The sequence below is a fragment of the Manacus vitellinus genome, unplaced genomic scaffold (genome assembly GCF_001715985.3).
Source record: "Manacus vitellinus isolate BGI_N305 unplaced genomic scaffold, ASM171598v3 scaffold_27_pilon, whole genome shotgun sequence".
NCBI lineage: Eukaryota > Metazoa > Chordata > Aves > Passeriformes > Pipridae > Manacus > Manacus vitellinus.
This window is the reverse complement of record NW_021940039.1, coordinates 5,281,712-5,305,353: the sequence shown is the minus strand read 5'-3', so window position 1 is coordinate 5,305,353 and position 23,642 is coordinate 5,281,712. Positions and strand designations below refer to the sequence as shown.

Sequence of the window (23,642 nt, the reverse complement as noted above, 5' to 3'; positions counted from 1 at the left end):
CAAGGAGAGTTTTAGGAGTGTCAAAAACAGTCACGCCACATCAAAGCTTCCCACAAGTAACAAGGTTAGTTGGCACACATGGCACTAGGTAAGTGGTTTACGATTCCTTCTCGGAGTTAGGAACAGAAATGGACCATGGCAGAGACGTGACAACTTAAGTTAAATTAATTTTTTAAAAGTTGCAACATAATTAAAGAAATTATACAAGAAAAAAAAAAAGTAAAGATATAAAGAAATTTTAAGTAACCAAAGACTACAACAAAACGCCATTATTAAGACATCAGTTATTAATTTTCTGAATCTAAAATTCTCTTAAAAAAAAAATAATTGTACTTGCCAGGATTACCAGACAAGACAGAGGTTATTGACAAAACACATACTAGCACCACGCTCAAGTTTGCAAATCAGTACCTTATTTTTCTTGATGAATGGCCATAACTTGCCCTTGGATTTGCCACCAAACTTCGGCTCTGACTTGCCATCCCCTCTGGAGTTGGAAAGGCTGGATTCTGAGACAGTTCTCTTCATGGGCTGCGTGAAATCCTCAAATTCGATGTCTCCCGGAGGCTCAAACCCTGATTTAAAGGCTTCTATTACCATCTGAGAGTCCTGGAATGGGACAGATCCAACACAAGTGTAAATATCTCAGGTGAGGGCTGTCATCAAATTGGTGGCACATTAAAACAGAGCAAGGACAAGAAAGTTCTTCCTTGTGGGAACCAACCAGGCTCATTCCTGGGAGTGAACACCCACCCAGAGCCCAGGATCAATACCAGCCTCTCCACCTTCTGCTCCAAGACCAGGGTATTTTTCTTGGCTCTATTTTCATTCCCATGATGTGCTTTCAAAAAAAACCCCACAGCACAGTATCCCACCAAAACAAGGACCTCTGAGGTGTAATGTTCAATACTCCCAGATACTAAAGTGATAAATGCAGTTAAGAACACAACAACTACCCCACACAGAACAAAAGTCTCCAACCTGTATCTGTCAGAATGTGTTACAAGTAGGAACATAAATGGCCACAATTTAAGTTTCATTATAAATCTCTAAATAAACAATCATTCTAAGGAAATAAGTCTTTATTTCTATAAATAAAGTGAGCTTTAGTCTTAAATAGTCTATTATTGCTGCTATGAAACTCCAGTCCATCTTGCAGAGAGATCACAGAGTTGTTACTCAAAACACCAACAGATAAAAAGTAGAGGACTATGGTCTATTTAGGAAAATAAATAATACATAACTATCAATAAAGTGTAGGTTCACTGAAGGCAACTAAAGATGATGCTTAGGAAGAGTAAACTCAGGTCTTCTCACTCCAAATTCCCACTGAGCTGCCCAACTCCTGAATCTGACCACAGCCAGCAAGGTTTTCATTCCCAACACAAACCCTAAAAATTCTGGTACAAACATCTTCTAAAGGCCTTTTCATGTCTAGTGGTGAAAAGCACCAAGAGCTTATTAACTGTACTGACTAGAAGAGCAATCACACCTCAGTACCTGAACAGGTAAGTGATTTGTAATAAAGATTTAAGGTCACTGAAGCCACCTTCCCTCATGGCACTGTTAGGAGGGATATAAGTCAGCCACACTGACTGTAGACTGTGTACAGTTTGTTGCTCTTTTGTTTCTTTTGACAGAGGGAAAAGAAATAAACAAATCAAAGCAAAACCAATACATAGCACTTTTCCTACTCTGGTCTACAAACACAATTAATTATACATAAGTTCAAATTCAGACCTCAGCTTGCCAAATGCATTTAAGCCCAATGGACTCAGGGGAAAAAATATTTTTACATACTTCCCATTTACTTGTTTTTTTTTTAGGAAAGGAGATTTTTGTTATACTCTAACAGCTTTCTTCTAAGATCATTAGACAAACTGTGCCTCAGAACACAAATATCTTATCAGTCTCTAGAGAGGAGCATCACCATCCTGATCACATAAACAGATGAACTGGCTGCTTTGAAGGCATTTCACAGGTTCTGTGTATGTCTGTAGGTAAAATGCTTTCAGGAGAACTCTAGTGGGCTTCAAACTGAAAAGAGTAGGTTTAGATTAGAGATTAGGAAGAAATTGTTCCCTGTGAGGGTGGGGAGGCCCTGGCACAGGTTGCCCAGAGAAGCTGTGGCTGCCCCATACCTGGAAGTGTCCAGGGCCTGGTTGGACAGGGCTTGGAGCAACCTGGGAGAGTGGAAGGTGTCCCTGCCCATGGCAGGGGGTGGAATGGGGTGATCTTTATGGTCCCTTCCAACCCAAACCATTCTATGATTCTAAGAGACTACACAGTGTTATATTAAATACTCCACTGGTATTTTATTCTATGCACAATGCTTTTCATTTTTCCCCTTAATTTTACAGCGTTCTTTCCATTTAGTCAAAACATCCTTCCACTACAATGGAGCTAAAAATAACCAGCATGCTCCATATATCACAGAGATAATGTCATAACAGGAACTCCAAAGCCCATAACAAATTAGTTTTATCTGCTGCTAGAGCCTTCTGAATTGGGTTCTGCACAGGTTCACCTGGCAGTCACCACAGCTCACCCTTGCAACACGACCTTTGTGTTGCTCAAATGGTTAGAAAGGGGAAATGAAAAGAAGAAAACATTAAAAACTATTAGAAACATGGTTACAGCCGACCAGGATTCCCAGCTAATTCCAGACAGTTTCTATTGCTATTGTCAGGAATTCTGCACACTTCAATGAGGGCATAAAATAATCCTATTTACATGGTTACACATTTAGTAACTAAGCCTGAAAGAGTTGCTCCTGTGCAGAGTGGGCATGAGGCAGAACTTTATTCTCTGCAGCTTAAATATTACACAGACAGTATTAAATCTGACCCAATATGCCACTCTGGTTATTTACACTACCCAATAAAATAGAGGCCCTGGAAGAGAAGTGATGTTCCAGAATCCTGCCAGCATCCACAGAGAGAGAGAACATGGAGCTGGCCGTGGAAAGGAAGCCTGTTAGCAGTTCCAAAGTCACTTTAGAAATATGCCCTGCCTTACTATTGTACTACAAAATTCTGATGCTAAAAATCATGGTGGTTCACAGATCCCATAGCAACTCCACCTTCATGGACCAAAGTTTTTAACAAACCTACCCAAAACTGAAAAATTGATTATCAAAAAGCTCTGAGATATCTACATGAAGTCCAAGGTTCTGCTGTTTAAAAAAAGAAAACCAAAATGAAACAGCAACACCTTACCATCAGCAGGTAATATTTTACTGACAGCAGAAAAAAAAAAAGCTGCAGAACTTGCAGGTTCCAAAATCAGCAAGAGTCAACACACAGTGTGGTACACAAGGTAAATTCTAGTGGAATTATGTGCTCTAATTTTTCTGACCAGTACATTTTATATCTTAGTTGTGTTATTCCATTTAAAGCCCTGGTTTCTGAAGTGAAGTTACCACAAAAAGAGCAGCTTTCAGTTCCATTATCCCTTTCTTCAGTAACTGCATGTGATAATGGAGCAGAAAAAAAGCCAGAAGATACCAAGAGCTAAATACAAACTCCAAATGCATCGCTGCCTTTTGGCAGGTTCATAGAGTCTGACCTTACACACTTCAAGCTTGGTGACACTGTACTTCTGTTTATGATTACCAGATCCTGGGGATCTGCTCCCAGCTGGGAAGCACATGTCTGTGTGGGCTCAGAGCTTCTCACAGAGCTCTTCCTGCTCAGCAGGCTCCTGGGTTTGCTCACCATTGTGCTGCTCTATTATCACCAGCTGTCCCTGCAGTCAACTCTCCTGGAATCTGACCTCATGATCAAGGTTGACCACAGCACACACCAAGGGGACTTTCCTATCCAAAGCTTTTTCAGCTTGGGGAGTAAAGGAGAAAAGCTTCAATTGTAATATGTGGAGGAAAGGGAGAAATTCTCTTGATGTCAGTTTAAGAGAGCCCAAACTTCTTGAAATGCTAAGGGGTGAGATGGTAAAGGTCTGTGGTAAGACTCTGCACTAGTGGCAAATGCAGTACATTACCTGGAAATAAAGAAAATACAGCTTTTAAATTGTTCTCATGTGCACCTACGGCCACCTGGACACAGTGGCAGGACCTGCATTGCCACAGAAGGCCAGGAACCAGCACAACACTTTCATCAGAATCAAGAAGGTAGAAACTACTATTCTAGAGATGATAAAATCCCTGATGACTTTAAAGAAAAAAGAACCATTAATGGACTTAGAACGTGCCAAACCCTTTGTCATTGTTCAGATATAAGTAGTTTGGCTAAACACATTTTTGTCAGCACGGTGTTTACAGAAGGATCCTGGTAAGTTTAGTTATCCATGCTCTGTGCAACAGAGACTGACTTGAATATAAAATTCACCCTGATTAAGACACCCAGCTGTGTGTTTTGCTAAGATCTCACTTGAAGACTCAAGCAGAGCACAGGCTGAGATATGAATCTCCCCAACATGATTTCACCATGCAGCACCAAAAGCTGTACCTCAAGCAGGATATGTTGTTCTAACACAGGAATCTGTGCCCCAGTTCCCTGTTTTCCCACTGAGAGAGTAATTTTCAGATTCCTTGGTCTCCTGTGCTGCTCTTTGTGAGAGCCATTGCTGAACAGAGAGGAGAGGATTCATTTCAAAACTTCAGCTTCGGGCTTATGCTGCCAATTCATGGCAGTCCCCAGGCTCTGGGCACTGAGCAGCTCAGAAAAGATGCCAGTGAAAAACATGTATGGGAAATTCAAACAGCCAGCAAGACATATGCTGTATTTGAAGCACTATAATGGGATCCATGAGCAGGGCTGAAAGAACAGAGACTTCGTGTAGGGAGGGAGCAGATCATTCTGCAAACAAAACAGAAAACACATTTGCCCCTGTGGTCACTGAATATCAGGAAGCTCAACTGAGCTCTTTATCAGCCTTTTTATCAGAAAAGCTTCTTTGCATCCTACAGTGATGTTCAGAAAGCAAGGTTTGCTCATTTGCAGGTTGCCAGCAAACCTCAAATCTGCAAAGGAAGATTTTACAGGAAGATTTCACCAGAGTTGTTTGCAACAGTTTATGTAGCCAATACTTTAAAGATTTTCATTATTATAAAACTAGTTGGAATGAAGACATATCTGAAACGTTGTTTTCTGACTATGAGACGTAGAAACAACCTTTACAAGAATTGCTGATTACTAAGTATTTGAAATTATCCAACATTATCTTATTCTATGCAGAAGCCTATTTTTCAATTACAATACTTCAAAAAGTAATTATCCTAGCAAAAGGAGAGAACGTTCCTAAAAGAATAAAATTTAAAAATAACAAGCATGGCAGTAGAGGCATTTCTGGTTGTTAAGTAGATTTGGGGAATAATCTGAGCACATCCTGCCTCAGACAAAGCAGCTTGGGACACAAAGCTGTGCTTTGGTTAAGTTCTACGACTGCAGAGCTCTGGTGCTGCAGCCTGAACACAGGATTTAATTCTCCACATATATGAGATCAATACTAAAGATGACAATCCACAATGCAAGACTTACATTCTTGTGATCCACTGATTCTGCAGCCTTTGTTATCTCATCCAGACACTTCCCAATGATGGGGATCACTTGGCGGTCGACTTCGGCGAAGGTTTTCATGGACTCACCTATCCTCACGATCCGCCTCTCCTCCATCTCCTGTATCTTCTAAAATGTTACAGTCCATTCAGATCAAACATCAAGATTAACTTCACAGTTTCACCCACTTTTCCTCCCCAGCCTACATCAGCTGCTTTAAAACTTCTGGTTTAAATATATTCTTCAGGACAAACTAGGACAGCTGTTCTCAGGAAGGCACCAAGTGATGCTGTTCCCTCAAACATCAAAATGCCATTCTGAAAGTAATCTCTTTTACTATTACTGGGAATTTAGCAATTAACTTTTTATGTTAAAAACTGCTGATTTGCCAAAACCCCAGCTTTAGACTTGTAAGGATTGGCTCCTAAGGGCTTTAAGAGAATTTCTGCAACAATAAATTCATTTTCTGTGCATGTTCTGAAAGATCTTATTTTCATTCCACTGCAGAATCCATGGAAATAAAAAATCTTGATGTCTCCCCTTCTCCATTTCCCTAGAAGGTAATTTTTGGTTTACAAGCAGTCCTATACATGGTGTATAGTTCACAATGCAATACATGGTGTATTGATGCACAATACATCATGTGTTGTTCACACCAGGGCTTCCCAACATATGCTCCTCGTTGCTTAGTGGATTCAGTGCCAAGATCTTCAGCATCTATTCCACAGGCCTCTCATTTACAACAAGGGAAACTGGATGTGGCATAATTCTGACAAATTACAACAGGATACAGAAGGGTATGAGCAGGAATAGGCTGTTCACACTGGACTGCAGGAATCCTATGGAACATCATCAGCTTAAAAATCCCCACGGCCTTGACTGATCCACAAGCAACAACAATTCTTTATAAAAAAAAAAAAACCCAAACTTATTTCAAAACCTAAAAGAAATCACTAGAGCTTACTGGGGCACTGATAGGGAAAAGGGCACATCTGCAGGACTTTAACATGCCCCCCACCAGCTCCTCCACTAAACACAAATGCATTGCAAAAAAATGTTATATTTGATCCCAGGAATAACTCATCTCAAGGCATTGGTTTGAAACACCACAGGGCAAAAGAGGTGCCCATTTAGCTCAGAAGTTTCAGCAGTGGGTAGGAAAGTGCGTGTTTGCTACGCAAATATCAGCTATTTCTCATCTGATGACAAGCATGTGACATTTCCTCCCTTAAAAAGGTTGTATGTTCCACTTCTGATGCTTGTGACCCATTACAGTGGAACAGTCATTTCCAACTTCTGTTCTACTACATTAATCCCCATTCGTTCAGCTGAGCACAGACTCGGCTCTCCAGTCAGAATAAATGTGATGGCTTTTTTATTCTTCCTCTACAGCCTTTTCTTTAGGCACTTTAAGACATAATCAGCACTAAACCCTTTGGCATTCACTACTGCAGAATTACTGTGCTTTACATTTAAACATCTGTGAGGCCTGATTTGAGCACAGGTTACAAAGGGCTGTGAGATGCAACGATGCCCAGCTGACTCCTGCCCCAACAATGCAAATGATGTTCTCATCCCCAGCTGCACAGGCACAAGAGTTGAACAGAGCCAGACTGTGAGGATTCCAAAGGCCACCGTAATCTGTCATGACAGCTCAATGTCACCTTCCTCATATATTACTGATCCCTTGATATCTAGTCTAAGAAACTGGGATAATTTATCCTACCGTCTCTTGAGGTGTCAGATTGCAGGTAAAATTTGCTAAGAATGACCAAAAAAGTTAGCAAAAAATAAAAGTCAGGGATTGAGGTGATGTGCAACATGACCCTCTGTTCTTATCACAGAACTATGAGCTACTCTAGATCTGTGCCAGTGTCCCTTACCTGGAAGATGTTTGGTATGTGTGTGTAGTAATGCTCGTGCTGCTCACTGTTGAACTTCTGTAGGGTGGAAGAATATTCTGCTTTGCTGTCTTCTGCCATCTGATGTCGCAGCTGGGCTTGCTGTCTTGCCTGAAGAAATACCCAAAGAAATTTATAATTTAATACATGGAAAGAAATTGCATTTGTTGTTCTCTTCATCTTACTATCCAGGAACATCAGGATACAGGACTCAGAACACTCCAGCTTTTGGTTTACTCATATTTTGTGATGGAGTTCATCTCACCAAGCACAAGCTGCAGCCTGGGCAGTGCTGCTGTTCCTTTCTTGTGTTACCAATCCATGAACCATTTTGCATTCCATGAACAACCTTTGGCACATACATGTAAACCACCAAAAACAAGCTTGTCCCTGTGCCTGTCCACTGGACAGGCACCTTCTCAGCACACTTGTGGACACTCTTCTTGCTCCACATATGCCCTGTTGGATGGCACCTACTTTCCTCTAATGAACTGCTTCCCTGTTGCTGAGCAGTATTTTCTGGGGAAAGGGAAGTGAGGAAAAAACCCAGCACAGTTTTGTCTCATTTCCCATGCCTTAGGCAACATAATCATGACAAAACATCTTAACTCTGTGTATTCTGCAGAGTCCTTTACCCACACTCCCTCCAACAGCTCTGGCATGAAGCTCACGAGGAGAGGGGAGCCTGAGCAGCAGCTGAGACACGACTCCCTTCCTATTTTTACCCACACAGATGATTTGTTTTGCTGCCCAACACAGCAGAGCACTGGGCAATTAATCTCACTTCTTTCCCTAGAATAATCTGTCCCTGAGTGACCCTTTTATATTTTCAGATTCTTCCCCTTACAGTTCTGCTTTCCAAGGCCTTCTGTCATCTGCTTCACTGCCCAATATTATTCCCCTACTCCCTGTCCCATCTGTTTGGTTTAGATGCCTTTTCCTTCCTTGCCAGTGGCCTTCATACAGCAACTCTTCCTTCTCTTCCCTTCCTACATCCCTGTGCCTTCACTGCCTGTCCTGCTCCTGTCACTGAAGCTCCCCCTCACCTGGCCAGAGCTCTGCTGCTCAATTGCTGAATAACCCTTTAAGACAAGGAGGTTATTTAAGAATTCAACATTAAATTTAAAATTTAAATTTAAAAATTACTTAAAGCACTTTGGAATGTTTCAGGGAACACAACACAGCAAAGAATTTTAGCACATTTCAAGTGGGCTCCCATTAAAACCAGTTCAGATCAGGGTTATTCTTTGAACTGTTCCAAGCAGACAGTAGTTTCCTGACAATAAATCCATGAAATACCAAATCATGGAACATTGTAGTAATCATAAATGGAAGGCAACAAATTCTGCCAGAGGGTTTCAAATCTCAATTTGTCAAGCTCGCACATCTCACCTAATAATTTACTTCACCTCAATTCAGCTATTGCTTTTGCAGTCAATTGTAGGAATTTCCCAGATCCCCTTCACATTCCTTCTACAGAAATAATTCAAGCAGAATGAGGAGATACTGGGCACTAAATGCATCACAAGAATGAAACAGTAGCATCAGATGGAAAAGAATGTGACTATAACCAAATAAATTAATCCAATAGAAGGCAGACTTTCAACTTTGCTTGTGTCCCAGGAGATTTAAGTGTCCACTAACTCCTGCAAAGGATGAGTGTGTAACTTCAGCATAATTACCTGCTACAATCAGATTCCAAGAAGCCACATCAATCATTTCCCTGCCCAAGTGCTTTAAAGCTTATTAAACTTTATCATCCACGCACTCACACACAGCTCCATTAAACGTGAGTGGAAAACAACTTAGCCTTGTACTACAAACACAAATTTACCAGGAAAACAAAGTCAGCCATGGAAGGGTGGGACAGCTGGAAGAGTGGTGCAGGCTTGTCTCCCAAGCCCTTCCTCACATCCCAGCTGCTGCAGATCAATATCCATTTGTGAGGCCCATTCTCCTCATCTACCTAAGAGCAAACCCATTGTCTGAGCTGACTTTACACCAGCCCTGCTCCCACTCACACAGCTCTCTCTCTCTCTCTCTTTTTTTTTTTATAATTTTAAATAGTGCAACTCCGGAATTTGTCCCTTGACTCTATTGTTGAAGCAGAAAAACAAGAAATCCATTATTATACATTTCCAGGCAGATCCAGCAAGCATTAAGCCAGAGTTCATTTTGGTGAGCAAACTCAATGGCTGTGTATGACAAAGTAACTCTGAGCTCAATGTATACAGGAGCAGACAACCAGTTTCCAAAATGATCTTAACTGGCCCCAAATAAGAGGGGGAAGCAGATGAGTAAATAAAATTGGGTGCATTCCAAAACCAAGAATTTTTCTGAGAGCCCTAGTGATGTTTTGTTTCTCCTGGCCATTTAATGCATTTGGCAAGCTTTAAACAGCTTAAATATTTTTCCAATGAGGTATTTGGATCTTAAAATAAGAATATAAAAAAAAATCTAGAATTTTTGTATTACTTCATTTGAGTATGTCACTTACTCTAACATCATCACTTCCATTATCAACAGAATTACATTTTATAGGCTCCTGCACTCTGCTGAAGCACTGAGTGATAAAAATGAGTTGATGTTAAGTTTCACATTCAGAGTAATGGATGCAGTAGCCCAGAGCTGCAGACACTCACAGGAGCTATTTCAGGAGTAATTTATAGTTGAGCTTTACAGAAAATAAAGTTTTGCCTTTTTTACTGCTCACTTGTGCATGCAAACAGCTTCAAAAAGAGGTTTTTTGGGGGGCTTCCTAGAGTTAATGTTAAAATATTTTCTCTGAACAATATTTCCAGAAGGAAAGGCTTTGGAATAATTGGGGTCTGGAAAACCAGACCATGATTTTAGATATAAGAGAATGATACTGTGATGCAGCTTTCAGTTAACACACTCTGTCCTTTAACTGGGCAGGGATGACTGAGCAGGAGCTCACATTTCCAGCACCACATGTGAAACCACCATCCAGATTTCCTACCAACTGCCAGATTGCTCAGTTTGTAAGAGATTCAAGGCAAGGTACTCTGAATGCAACCAAAAATCCCCTCCCTTCTTCAAAGAAAGAAAGAAAGAAAGAATGAGGTCACCTTTCAGCAACACTAAAAAGCAAAAAGCATACGTAAACCTGAGAGATTTGTGGGAAGAACAGCAGCAATCTGCTTTCAAATGCCTAATGCTGAAAAAGACACACAGATTTTGCACACCCCCAACCCCAAACAACCCTTTATAACATCTTTTTGTCCCCAAATAAACATGCACAGTGTATAAACGTGTCCCTTTCTCTCCAAAGTCTGTTTTTGTTAAGGCAGTTCTTCTCTGGACTCACATGGCAGCAACAAAACTGTAAGGTCACATATGTCAATGCTTATAAAATGCTCCCAAAAATGAATGACAGTCCAGTACCTGCAGCACCACTAACCTTGCAGTGAGCATACAGCTTAAGCTTCAGGCTCCCACTGCCATGGCAATCAGATTTAAACACAGTCACACCAGGGGAGTGTTTTCTGTAGCTCAGAGAACACTGTGGGTAAAGGAAGCACAGCTCTGATAGACTGAACTAGGTAAAATCTCACTAGCAGCAGGAAAGGCTTATTATGTGTGACCTCCTCTCCCAGAACCTATACAAAACTGCCATTAAATATAATCAAAACCAATCTTTTATCTTTTCTTTAGAGACAGCTTTACTAGATGATGGGGGAGAAAGCAGGGCAGTAGTGAACTGCAGAGCAGTAATAATTTTCAAAGGGTTGATTTTTAAAAATCAGTAGAACTGTGTCTGTCTTTAGTGTTTAAAAAAAACACAACATCCAGGTCTCAACAGCACCCACCTTAGGTGAAAAACTACACTAAACTCAATAGCTACATGAACCTGCAACACCCACTATGGCATCTATCTCTTAAGGTAGCAGGAAGAACACAAAGATATTTACTCAAGATTATTTTAACCACATTTCCTGCAGAATTTTCTACTTAACCACTGAGTTGCAAAAACCAGACTTTCAAACATCATCAAAAGTTAATTACAGCTGTTTAAATGACTCTACCAGAAGCCCAGAGATGCCAGAGAGGCAGATGCCAGGGTGGGACACTGATGCTCTAAAATTTTTCATGACTGAAGTACTTACGGAAGTATTTGTTTCCCCTTTAAAACAAGAAATAAGAAATTAGCAACACTTTTACTCTGAAGTAACCTGTGTCTGAGAGATATATTTAGTCTGAACCTGCTCATCACCTGTGTGAAACCCCCTGCAGTTTAGCAGTATGATGAAACTTCAGCAATCACCAAAGAGCAGAATGAGATCAAAGAATTACAGACACGGGAACGTCTCCACAGCCCTTGCAAACGTGCAGTACTAGTAAAGCTTTATATATCGATCTGAATTAAATCAATCCTAATACTTTATGCCTTGGAGTAGGAAACTTTAACAGAGAAAGGGAATATGGACATCTTTATGATGGGCACTGCCAACCCTGAAGGTGTGAGAAAGCATTTTCAAGCTGCTACATGTTACATGCTGCCTCCAAAAAGAATTAAAATCCAAATCCTTGCATAGTGTTACATATACCTTCTCCCCCCAAAACCCTGTTTGATATGAAATGCAACTGGTGATACAGTGTAGGAGAATTTTTTTAAAACCAGGTCCACTTTCTGTCATTTTAGTCTCCAATGCAGAAAAGAATGAGGAGACTTTGCTGAGAACAATTTTCTAAAGACACATTCCAGAAACAGCAAGAGGGTCAATAGACACACTGTCTTCTGGGTTTACACAGACAAAAAAATGCAGCTCCTTGGGGCTGTTATGGTGGGAGTGATATGAATAACTGAAAAGGGCAGAAAAAAACCTTGGCTGCTATTCAGCTGGTCCACACTAAGTGGAACAGTTCAACTTCTCAGCAGTCGCTCTTGTCCAGAATGGCAGAGTTTCCAGTCAAAATGCTGGTGTCACTTTATTTCTTCTTTCTTTTCTCCCATTCTGCCCCCCTCTTTTCTTTCAAACCCAGACAGCATGTGAGATCCTTCACTGCCAGGCCACTGCCTGCCAAGATAGATCTGTCTTTGGCAAATCCAAGATCAAACTAAAATGCAAACATAAGAAAAAAAACAACCAAAAATCACCCCTGCCCCCACCTCTCAACTACCCAAGCCCTTCAAAATAACTTAATGATAAAGGCAGACTCAGAAACACTTCACCAATTTCAGGAATGCTTTCAATTGCTCACAGATTTTTCAGCCTCAGGCTCTGGTCCTCCCCTCCACAGCCTCTCTGTGACCACCAGGCACCATCAGGGAGCCTCTTGGGAGCAGCAGCACTGGCAGGGTTTGCAGAATCATTAATAACAGTGGGCATCCTGCCACAGCCTTCAAAACAGGGCCAGGACTGCAGGCCTGGATTTACATAGCCTCCAAATCAAGCTGCACTGTTTACTATTTTACAATAACCAGTTGGGTCTCTCTGAACTGGCAAGAAGAAAAAGGATTTGAAGTTTGCTTTCCTGAAAGCAGGGAAAAAAAAAAAAAAAAGAAAGAAAAGCAGAATAGGGGTGCAAAATAACAGCCAGGGAAAGAAACAAAGGGGAAAATCCTTTCTTTTTACACTAGGGGATGTGGGGAAAAAAATCTGAGTCTCTGTGGATCCCTGAAATCCTTTGGCTGAATATAATACACAAATGAGCAAACCACTGAAAGGGGACAGAGAATCTTCATCACCACATCTCAGGAATGGTTATCTAGTGCAGTTGCACTGCACATAATTCTGCCAGAATTCAGAAACTCACACAAACAGGAGATATCCCAAAGGAACATAGCCCCAGTGAAGCCCTAACAATTAAGATGGATGAAATTAATTAAGAAGAGCAGCACGTGCCACCGTGCCATGTGCCAGAGAAGCACCTCTCAGCACACTGCTCCAAGTTATTCCCTGGGGAATAACTGTGCCTTCAATCCAAAAGTTTGTCTCTTTGCACTGCCATTCTCATGTCAGGAATACTAAATATCCAAATTCCCTGGGTCACCAAACTGCAAATCCCTGCTAACACCCAGGAATTTGCCACACAGCTCGGAGAAATGCAGTTCCACAAGGATATCTAGCAGGCCTGGTTTAATACAAAAGAAGGAGAATCTCTGTGGGTGGAAGGTTATGTGGATTTGAGGGAGGAGAGAACAAGAAAAGATGTATTTGGAGCCGTGGCCAACAATGTTTAAATGATTTCTGGAGGTCTGTTTAGTTGTACTACATAAGCAATTAAATCCTGCGGTGTATAAATCTGAGCATTGAATACAAATAGTGGAAATTATTTCTTGAATATAAATAATGGAAATTTCAGGACTGTATAATAGATTACTTCGCTCATACTTGGAATACTGGGCACAGCTCTAGTCATCTCTCTCCAAGAAAGAATTTACAAACACAGCCAATGCAGAACAGACAGTCAGGGTTGAAGAACGTTACCAGGATGAATCTGCCAGCCTTGAAGACCAACTTTACAGGTACAATACACAAAGTTGTCTCTTGGAGAGGTGAATTAGTCGGCAACAACATTGAAAAGGCAAGTGTTCTCAACACTTCCTCACCTCAGCATCTGTCAGGCCACACCTGGAATACTGGCTTCAGTTTTGGTCTCTATTACACAAAAAAAATGTGGACAGACTGGAGGGGGTCCAGAAGGGGCTCAAAGATGATCCAAGGACTGGGAAGCTGCCATGTGAGGAAAGGCTGAAAGACATGGGTTTGTTCAGCCTCAAAAGAGAAGGCTTAGGGTGCTTTATGTTCCAGTATTTAAAGGGTGGCTGCAGAGAAGATGGAGACTCCCTTTTTACAAGGAGTCACATGGAAAAGATGAGGGGTAAAGGGTACAAGTTACCCCTGGGGAGATCCCCACTGGACACCAGAGGACAATTTTTCACAGTGAGAAAAATGAGCTATTGGAATGATGTCCCCAGGGAAGTGGTGGATTCCCCAGTGTGGGACACTTTTACTGAAAAGGGTGCTGGGCCATCTTGTCTAGACCAGGCTTTTGCCAAGGAAGGTTGGACCAGATGATCCTTGAGGTCCCTTCCAACCTGGTATTCTATGATTCACTGAAACTAAAGAGCTGGCAAACTACACTGGCTAAATTCTGAGGCTTTAGTTCCTACAAAGCTGAAAAGATCTGTTCTAATGTTTTGACAGAAAAAGGATGGCTATAAACAAGATTTCCAGTGGTACAGCATAAACTAATTGCTTTGCATTAGCTAAGAATGCCAGTTATATTGCAATTCTGATTGAAACTGCTGCTTATCCCTAAGTCTTAAGCCTCCCCTCCCTTTAGCAATTCACCTCCCAAAAGAGTTGTATTGCCACAAAACTCAAATTGCCATGTAGAGCATTGCTGCAGAGGAGCACTGCTAAGGGGAAATATAAGTTCAGTTGGATTTCCTTATCTTGCACTAAAACTGACTGATGATCTGCTCTTTGATCTCTTAACACCACACACAGTGCATGTATGGGACACATATGGATATTTATTAAGTTCTCCATCCAGTCCTGCTGGAGTCATTAACTCTCTATTGAGCAGAAATCGACACTCTTAAATTAGTCATGATTCCAAAAGGGAAACAGCTGCTGTGCACAGAGAGTCACGGATGGCAGGTTGTAAACAAGGCTTACTCTTCCAGAAATGCAAACTGCTGTCCTGAGGGACTCCCTGTGTTCACACACTACATCATCCATTAGGAAGGAAGCAGTTCAGGAAGGATATTGGGGTCTGCACAACCTAGGGAAGTAACGTTAGCGTGAATCTAATGGCCTTAAATCACGTTACCCAGCAAAGACTGCACTTGAATTGATGGGAAATCTGAGCTACTCCACAAGCAAAGACACAGTAGCTTTAGCCAGCTTCATCTGTGGAGCAAATGGGAAGCAGAAACCTACTCAACATATATAAAAGTCATCCCCATGCAGAGAACACAGAAAAATCTTATACGGTGTTTCACTCTCAAATCAGAAATGCACAGGCCAGGCCCTCCTGCACCATCCTCCTTGCACACCTCACCTGTGCAGAGGTGCAGCTCACAGCAGGGAACAGGAAAAGCAAAGCCTCTGGGACTACTCACTGCACTGAGTATTTGCCACATTAATGACACAAAGGTTGTAAATCTTCGCCACCTTTGCATGGCACCACATTTTCTAAAATGCTGGCAAGTTCACCGTGCCAGTGGGTGCCTTGATGTGCACAGGAGAGGGAGGGGATATTAAGTCCCACTGTCACAGAGCAGATGACTTAGCACCTCCTGAAAATTAGGCCAATTAAGTAGTTAAGGTCTGCAGAAAGCAGAAGCCCACAGCCTCGGGTTATGCTGCAGTTTACTGCTGACAGACTTGACTGAGTAAACCTCAGTGACACCGTGGCCACAGCAGAGCCCTGAGCTGGAGCTGTCCCTCAGGTTGGTCTGTGGTGTCAGCGATCCACGTGGCACCCGGCCCTGCTGTGACTCGGCTGCTGTCCTGACAAAGCGTGCAAACTGAGTGCAGGACATACTGAAACACCCATCACAGATTTCTCCAGAGCCCAAACAAAAATAGCTCAGTGCACCCCTCGCTGTAAGGATGTGTAAATTCCCAGTGAAGAGGTTTGTGTCCCACAGCACGGCAGCCACAAGGTGGAAAAGCAGTTACCACCTGACAACATCACTGCAGTGGTAGAGCCAGGAACATCAGCACATTCCAGTTTTCAGGAACATATATTCAGTAGGAATTTGACAGTGATTCAGTTCATGGCTACCCCAGGCCATGCTAAGTGGATGTGTCTCCTGTGGCTAAGGAGGGAGGCAGACTCTGTACCTTGCACTGAAATTCATGGTGAGTACTCAGGTAACGTGGCACAAGAAAAGAGGAAATGAAACCTCAGCATCTCTCTGCAGTTATACTTACAGAGTAGAAAACTAATGTCATGGTGATACTATATTTTAAGGCTTTATGCAAATCTTAAGCTATTCTGGGACTCCAAACACCTTGGATACTGCAGACATAACCTGGGAGGGAGGAAACAAAGCCAAACACTCTTCTCTCTCTCAGATCAGCTACCAGGCTGTTGGCTGGCAAGATGGTGGAGCCCATCCTGGCCACAGGATCTGAAAGTTGGAGAGCACTGGGGAAAGCTCCTAGAGATTTCAATAAGCTTGAGATCACTTCTATTTCCCTCAGTTTCTCCACTTCAAAAACAAACCAGAAACAAAGGCAAATACATTTAAAACTCCTCAGTATCTCAGATTATTACCTACAGCCAACTTATGACTCTTCAGCAAAGGGACAGATCCTGCATGACAACAAGTACCTCAAACCACTCTCCTCCCCTCAACTGCTGAGCAAATCAAAAGACAAACCCTTCTCATGGTTGGCCTCAGCCACTTCCTCTTTAAAATCAGATTCTGCAAAGCATATCTTAAAAAAAAACCAAAACCAAACCTTTAAAGAAGCCAGCTAATTTTAAAATTTTATTACAAGAAGTCTGCAAAGGCACCACTGGGTACCATGTTATCCCATAAAGATGTCAGCTTTTTAGTGATTGCAGCTCCAAAGAGGAGGCAGAAACAATAGAGCTCTGCCTTATATGTACAGTGGCTCTGTACGACAGAGACCGTTTCCCCAAATGGTCAAAAAATTGAAGCAGTTCCACTGTGGTTTTCAAAAGAGAACTGCTCTAAAGCACACATCCCACAGCGATCCAAATGAAATAAAGCTTTCAGTGATACCTACCAGGCTTCCCAGAATCAGCATCAGCACGTTGCACCATTTATTTATAAGGATATTTATAAGGATATTTCCCCAGGCAGTGAGCTTCCTGCCCTGACTTTGCAACACTGAACTGACAAAACCTTGGTGTTAAACTGCACTTTGTGTGCACACAAACATCTCTTTGGCTGCTGGTGATTCAGAGGCTCAGTGCAAACAGGGAAGGGAGATCTGATGCCCTACTCCACACTTGATTCCTGCATAAAGACCGTGCCCATTGCAGAGACTGAACACAGCTTCTGCTCCATGTTCCTGCCACCAAAAAAGGAGCTGGGAGGAAACAAAGCCAAACACTCTTCTCTCTCTCAGATCAGCTACCAGGCTGCTGGCTGGCAAGATGATGGAGCCCATCCTGGCCACAGAAGGGATGTTATCTCTGCATATTGAGCCTGAGCTGATCCCACAGAAGGAGTGCAGACCCAGGTTACATGATCAGACTGCACATCCAGCCCTGCCTCAAAGCACCCACTTGAGGCCCTTTGCTAAACTGTCCTGGAGAAATAAGGAGGAAAGTAACTCTTCACTTGTTTCTCTGCCACTATTCTGGTTACTTAATGCTAGTAAATTGTAATACAAGAGTTGTCCTTTAGGCAAGGGATAAATGCTGGTGGCTGGCAGCTCTGGCACAGGATTTCCTGCTGCATTGTCTAAGGCTACAATGACTGAAAGATGAAGAGATGTGAGCATTTCAGAGCCTCATACAGCTTAGCATTAGGGAACTGCAGCTGTATTGTCTTCTAGTTGCATGTGTCATTGTGATCACTGCAGAGATTTAATTCCATTAATGCCATCCACTCTATAATGCATGATGCAGAAAATAGCTCATGTGTCTGCTCATATTTGCAGGTACAAGGTGAAGCAGCCAAGGTGTCAATCTCAAGAGGAAGAAATGAGGGCAAACGATCCCACTGCTTGAGGAGAACCTTGTTCTGCCAAAGCAAAGAGCATTGGCTGTGACACAGCCAAACTCCTGCTCTCCTGGCCCAGATGGATTTCTGGGAGCTTTTGGGAGTAGGAGTGCAGCAGCCAAGCCATAAGGGGCAAGAGAAACGAGAACTGCTGCAATAGGAGGAGGAGGGAATTCATCCTATGGCTTCATTTGGAGCTGAGCAGTTCCTGCATCCCCTGGAGAAGTCGGTGAGAGCAGCACTGGTTGAACAATATCCCATTCTGCACTGGGAGTTATGCAAGAGCCGTCCCAGTCACACGGGCAGAGGGGAGCAAAGAAAGGGCATTATTCACAGCCTGACATGGATGAACCCAGTTTAACACATGCACTTGGAAAACACTGTTCTCTCTGTTCAGTAATATTATTTCACATTCCACTCATTTTGATAACCTTTTCCTTCTCCATCTACTCTGTTGACTGCCTGGAAAGTGGAGTAATGCCTTCTCCTGAGAGCTGCCAACACGCATAACTAACAGATTTTTTTTCCTTTCAAGATACCACTGAGCCTCATTTTGCAATAAATAATTTACAAATTCATACATTTAAAAGCTAGAGAAATTTAGAAGGGAAGCCTCTCTGTTTCACTTGACAAGGAAAAAGCAGCAGGGTAGGGACTGCTTCCCAGAATTTACCTAACACTCTCAGATTGATATATGAGCAATATGCCACCTTTCACTCTGATCAGAAAAGGCCAGCCTTGGAAAGGGATGTAGAACTAAGGAGTGTCAGCCCTCTACTTCAAACAGTAAGTCATGTCTTTGTACCCCTTTGACATGGCCTCAGCTTTGGAAAAAATCTAGGGCAAGCCCTAATTTTATCTGTGAAAGAAGTATCATAAAATCACTTTATACAGATAAAGCAGAGATGATCCCCCTCTGTTATAAAAACCCACATGTGGTGCTACATCCTTAACAATCTGTACATGCATTCATCTGTCAAGTGCCCTGGCAAATCCAGGAGGCAACAAAGGATCAAATCTACACGGTGAATTTACAAATAAGAGCCAAGCAAATTACAAGACCACAGAGGTATTTTGTCCTTTGATGTGCAATAGCACTTGGGGGAAATTTTCTGAGCTTGTTTTTCATGTACTGTCCTCATTTCTAATGGCATCCTTGATGCTATTTGCCACGCAGTCTCCTGATGCTCAGCATACTAGAAAGATATTTAGATCCCACAGATGTAAAGGAAAATGTCTATTTGATATCTTCACAGGACTGAAACAACTCAGAGTAGAATGAAGCAGACCTCTGGAGGAGCAAAACCTACATTTTACAAGGACCACCTTGGACTAGAAAAGATTTCTTACCTATAATTCACTTTCCTTTCCTGTCCCTGCAACGAGATGTTTGGTATATTTTAAGCTTCAGCTTTTTCTTTTTCTGTTCTCTTTGGTTATGGGATTTTTTTGTTGTTGTGGGTTTTTTTGGTTGGTTGGTTGGTTTTTTGTTTGGTTTTTGGGGGGTTTTTGTTTGTTTGTGGTTTTTGTTTGGTTTTTTGTTTTGTTTTTTTTAAGAAACAAACTTTTTCAAATGTTCTGTCTATTTTCTGCCTACCTGACTCAAACTCAGGGAAGACAAAACTGCCCTTACACATTGTAATATGGTGTTTCTGATCTGCTTCTGAGCAGATGTGTAACTCCAAAAAGAGAAGCAATTTAAAGACACTTCCTTCCATCTCCATTGCTCCCTTAAGTTACAGGTATTGGACTTGGATCAGTAAAATTTACACTTTAGGCATCCTCTAAACTTTTTAAACTTTAAGCATCCTTCCACACATCCAATTTTGAATCAAATTAAAGAGAAAATATTTCCAGACAGACACACTGGAGCAGGACTGGATGTTTAAAATTAAGCTCAGTTCAAAAGCTTCACTGAATGGGGATCAATGTAAAAAAGCCACAAATGACTCTGCAACCAGACAGCAACTGAGAAATGAAAATAAAGGCCTTGTGCCATCTGTGACAATAATGGATTCCAGAATTCTGCATCACATGGAGAGCTGTCCTGCTCTAAACTCAGGACCACGAGAACAATTCTGGGAATACTTCATCACATCCAATGACATCAGAACATCTTCAAAGTGCTGCTCAAAGGGCAGGAAGTTGAGTTCTACCTGGATCACAGGGGAAACAAAAATGTGTGGAAACTGCAAGCAGCCCTCAGGGAGCCCTCACAAGCCTGACTGTCACAGAATCCAGGGTGTTAGTTAAAACTGAGTTTGCATAAACTCCTTTAGAGCCATGTCAGCTGTGTTAAACTCAGATATCACCTACTGAAGAAAACTGACTGCATCTGTTCAGAATTTTTATGCAAATAAAGGTTTCTGCAGAGATCCCCCTGTTTTTAATTAACGTACAGCCTGACTCAAGTAAGGCATTAAGCCTCAGAGGGTTTAACCTCCCATTGGGATTGAGGAACTAAACCTATCACAGCCGTGTTTACAAACAGTCTCTCCACCCTCAGCTTACCTTTTCTACATCTGCTTTTGTCACGTTGATGTCAGCATCCATTTTCTCAAAATACTGCTGGGCTCGGTCAGCCTCTTTGCAGTCACGTTCAAACCGCCTTTTACTCTGACAAGGAAAAACAAAGGCCTTCATTGCAGGAAGGAAACAAGACACCAAAACCTACCTAAAATCAACACCTGTCCCCAAACCAACCTGTGGTAACAACTGTCAGATTTTGGGACTCGCTTGTTCACTCTGAAATACATTTCCATATTAAAGAACTCCAAAAAAATGAAATTACCAGAGACACATTTTTTTGTTCCATTATTCAGGTTGCTTGATGCTACCAACACCACTCATATTTCCATATGGATTTTTCCCTGTTAGCACCTCTTCTGCTCTTGTAGAAGAAATCCTTCTTCCAAAACTTAACTCCTTCATTTTAATAATGTACACTGGAGTTACTAACATTCATAAATGTGCAAGAAGTACTTTTGGCTACTGATGCCCCCTTTCTCTATCCTCTCCTGTATTTACAGTCTCACTTTTCATTCATCACATGAACGACAATTCCAATGAATTCACTTTTGAGAAGCAGCACCTCACTCAAGAGATGGTCCTGTTCAATTTATTCACACATTATTAAGCTGTTCAGCTTTCAGTGGAATATCTAAACAGGATCCTTAGGGACTCTGCAGTTCCAGCAATGCTTAGCACACTTTTCAAGTCATATCAAATTAAATACTACCCATGATAGATAAAGATCCCACAGAAAGCCAAATGTACTATTAAAACAGACTTTTTCATGTGTGTTTAAGTCAGTAGAGTTTTAAAAATCCCATTTATACATCTTTTATCCCTACACCCTTCTCTTTCCAAATATGATATCTGGAACCATCTCTATGAAAACAACAGAAAAATGTTTTAATGTCACATCTGAGGAAGTTGCCACTTACTGCTTCAAGCTGTTTCCAGCAAGTTTCAATGTGCTGTTGTGCCTTTCTGCCATCATGGAAGTGCTGTTTAGAAAAAGAGAAAAAGAAAACATTTTTGAACAACAAAAGAACAAACCGTCAAGTACGCTCAAGAAAAAAAATCCAACCAGAAATCATTCTGACAGCTGTGTTCTGCAAGGCTGCTGAATTGAGCAGGTGTATGATGACTATCTAATGTCTCAGCAGGCTGCAGATGGATATTTGCATCAATTATAGTGGTTAGTTCGACTAAGGCTAATTAATCCCTTTAGCAATTCTACCTTGTATTGTTCACTGTATCTCATAATTACTGGTTTCCCGTATCATGAGATCTGAAGCACTTTTATCTGAAGAGTGTCTCTTTGGTGACAGACTGAACACTAGCTCTAAATTAAAATTTCTCTCTACATGGAATTTACCAAGAAGCCCTTGATTGGCACATTCTAACAACTGATGTTTGTCCTGATTTTCATTCAGACTCAACAAAAAAACCTCTTCTTCAGAGTTACTGGCTGTGTGTGCAAGGCCAGCTGCTCATTCCTCTTGAGAGGCATTGGTTCTGTGGGTCCCCCCAGAAACCCTCCTCTCCATCACACTGAGGGTGAGGGTGTGTGCACACACTGAGGTGTGACAGAAGTTTTAAATATTAGATATCAGCCAAATGACAAGGAACTTCTCTCCTAGCACACCTTGTGAAATAAGGCTCTTAACTGCAGTTGGTTTAAAGAACAGTTCTTAGATCTTACATGATGATTTTGATCAAATTATCTAATGTGTGTTAGATATTACCCCCTCTACAGAATCACAGAATGGTTTGAGTTGGAAGAGACTTCAAAGACCACCTTGTTCCAACCCCCTGCCATGGGCAGGGACACCTTCCACTATCCCAGGTTGCTCCAAGCCCCATCCAACCTGGCTTTGAACACTTCCAGGGATGGGGCAGCCACAGCTTCTCTGGGCAACCTGTTCTTCCATATGCCTGGCTTTTCCTCAGGACAAGAAATTCACTCAGGATTGTTGTACCAGCCAATGATCCAGCTCTAGACAGGAATGTTAATGCAGCCCCCAACTCACTGCTGGAACAGGGTACTCCCCTTCCTCACAAATCTGCATCTCCCACTACAGCAACTGGTATTTTCCTGTGTCAGGGGCAGATCTCTGGAGCAAGTGTGTGATGGACATTTCAGAGCTGCTGTTCTGGTTCCATCAGCCCCAAAATTACAATTCTCTATCGTGCCATGTCCAATAAACTTGTATTACCCTAAAAATCACATCAACCACCTTCAACTTGAGAACAGAAGAACACCTTGGCTACTCTGAGTGCTCTGGATGCTGTTACCTGGAGTCCCAAACACTGGCTGCTAAGGAGGGATGCTCACCTAAGGTTGAACACAGGGGCATTCTATAGCTTTATGTGTCTGGATACATGAAAATTCTCACAGCAAACAAGAGAGGCAGTGTCAGAAATGCTTTTAATCCTGGCACGTGCCATGGAAGGGAGCACAGCCGACAGCCTGGCACTGCCATGGCCACAGAGATACCTTCTGCCACCAACCCTGGTGGTCCTGGTGCAGTTCAGATCCCTGCCAGGCTTCTCCAAACACTCCCTCACCACATCATGACACGAAAAAACCCCAGACACCACTGTAAAAGTGCTGGGGCAGAGGGGAAAGGCTCCAAGTTGATTTCGGTTCCTTTTGTAGATCCCCAATTCCTTTCAACTCTGCATGTGACAGATGCTTCATCTTTCCTGCCAGGGGCTTTGAAACTCTCCTTGTTTCAGGCTTGCTTTTGTAATTAGAGTTTAGGAAAACAGTCCCAAGGAGCAACAAAAACAGTCCCAAGGAACAGCTGTAATTTAACACTACATTTTTCAACGTTTTGCTAATGAGCGTGGAATTCATGAAAGTCTTAACAGTGAAGCTGGAAGTAAAATGACTCTGCTGCCTTCGTGCTGCCTTTCCTGCCTCCACCAACCTCTGCCTGGGTGCTCCCTGCTTTGCTGGTGTAGGAAGAGACCTGATTTGAGAACAGCTGGTCTGTGTGAAACCCAATACTGTCAATGACCCATAAACCTCAG

General features: G+C 42.1%; 1 protein-coding gene across 21 annotated transcripts in view; it reads right to left on the bottom strand.

The window, feature by feature from the left end:
* FNBP1 (formin binding protein 1) overlaps positions 1–23,642 on the bottom strand; it is a 98,035-nt gene that overhangs the window by 26,303 nt on the left and 48,090 nt on the right. For all 21 annotated transcript variants that reach the window (XM_018074252.2, XM_018074253.2, XM_018074251.2 and 18 more), the window contains 5 exons: positions 21,545–21,607; positions 20,610–20,714; positions 7,400–7,528; positions 5,499–5,645; positions 412–609 (listed from right to left, as the gene is read on the bottom strand). In XM_018074252.2, coding sequence (XP_017929741.1) covers positions 412–609; positions 5,499–5,645; positions 7,400–7,528; positions 20,610–20,714; positions 21,545–21,607 — 642 coding nt within the window. The remainder of the gene's footprint in view (positions 1–411; positions 610–5,498; positions 5,646–7,399; positions 7,529–20,609; positions 20,715–21,544; positions 21,608–23,642) is intronic.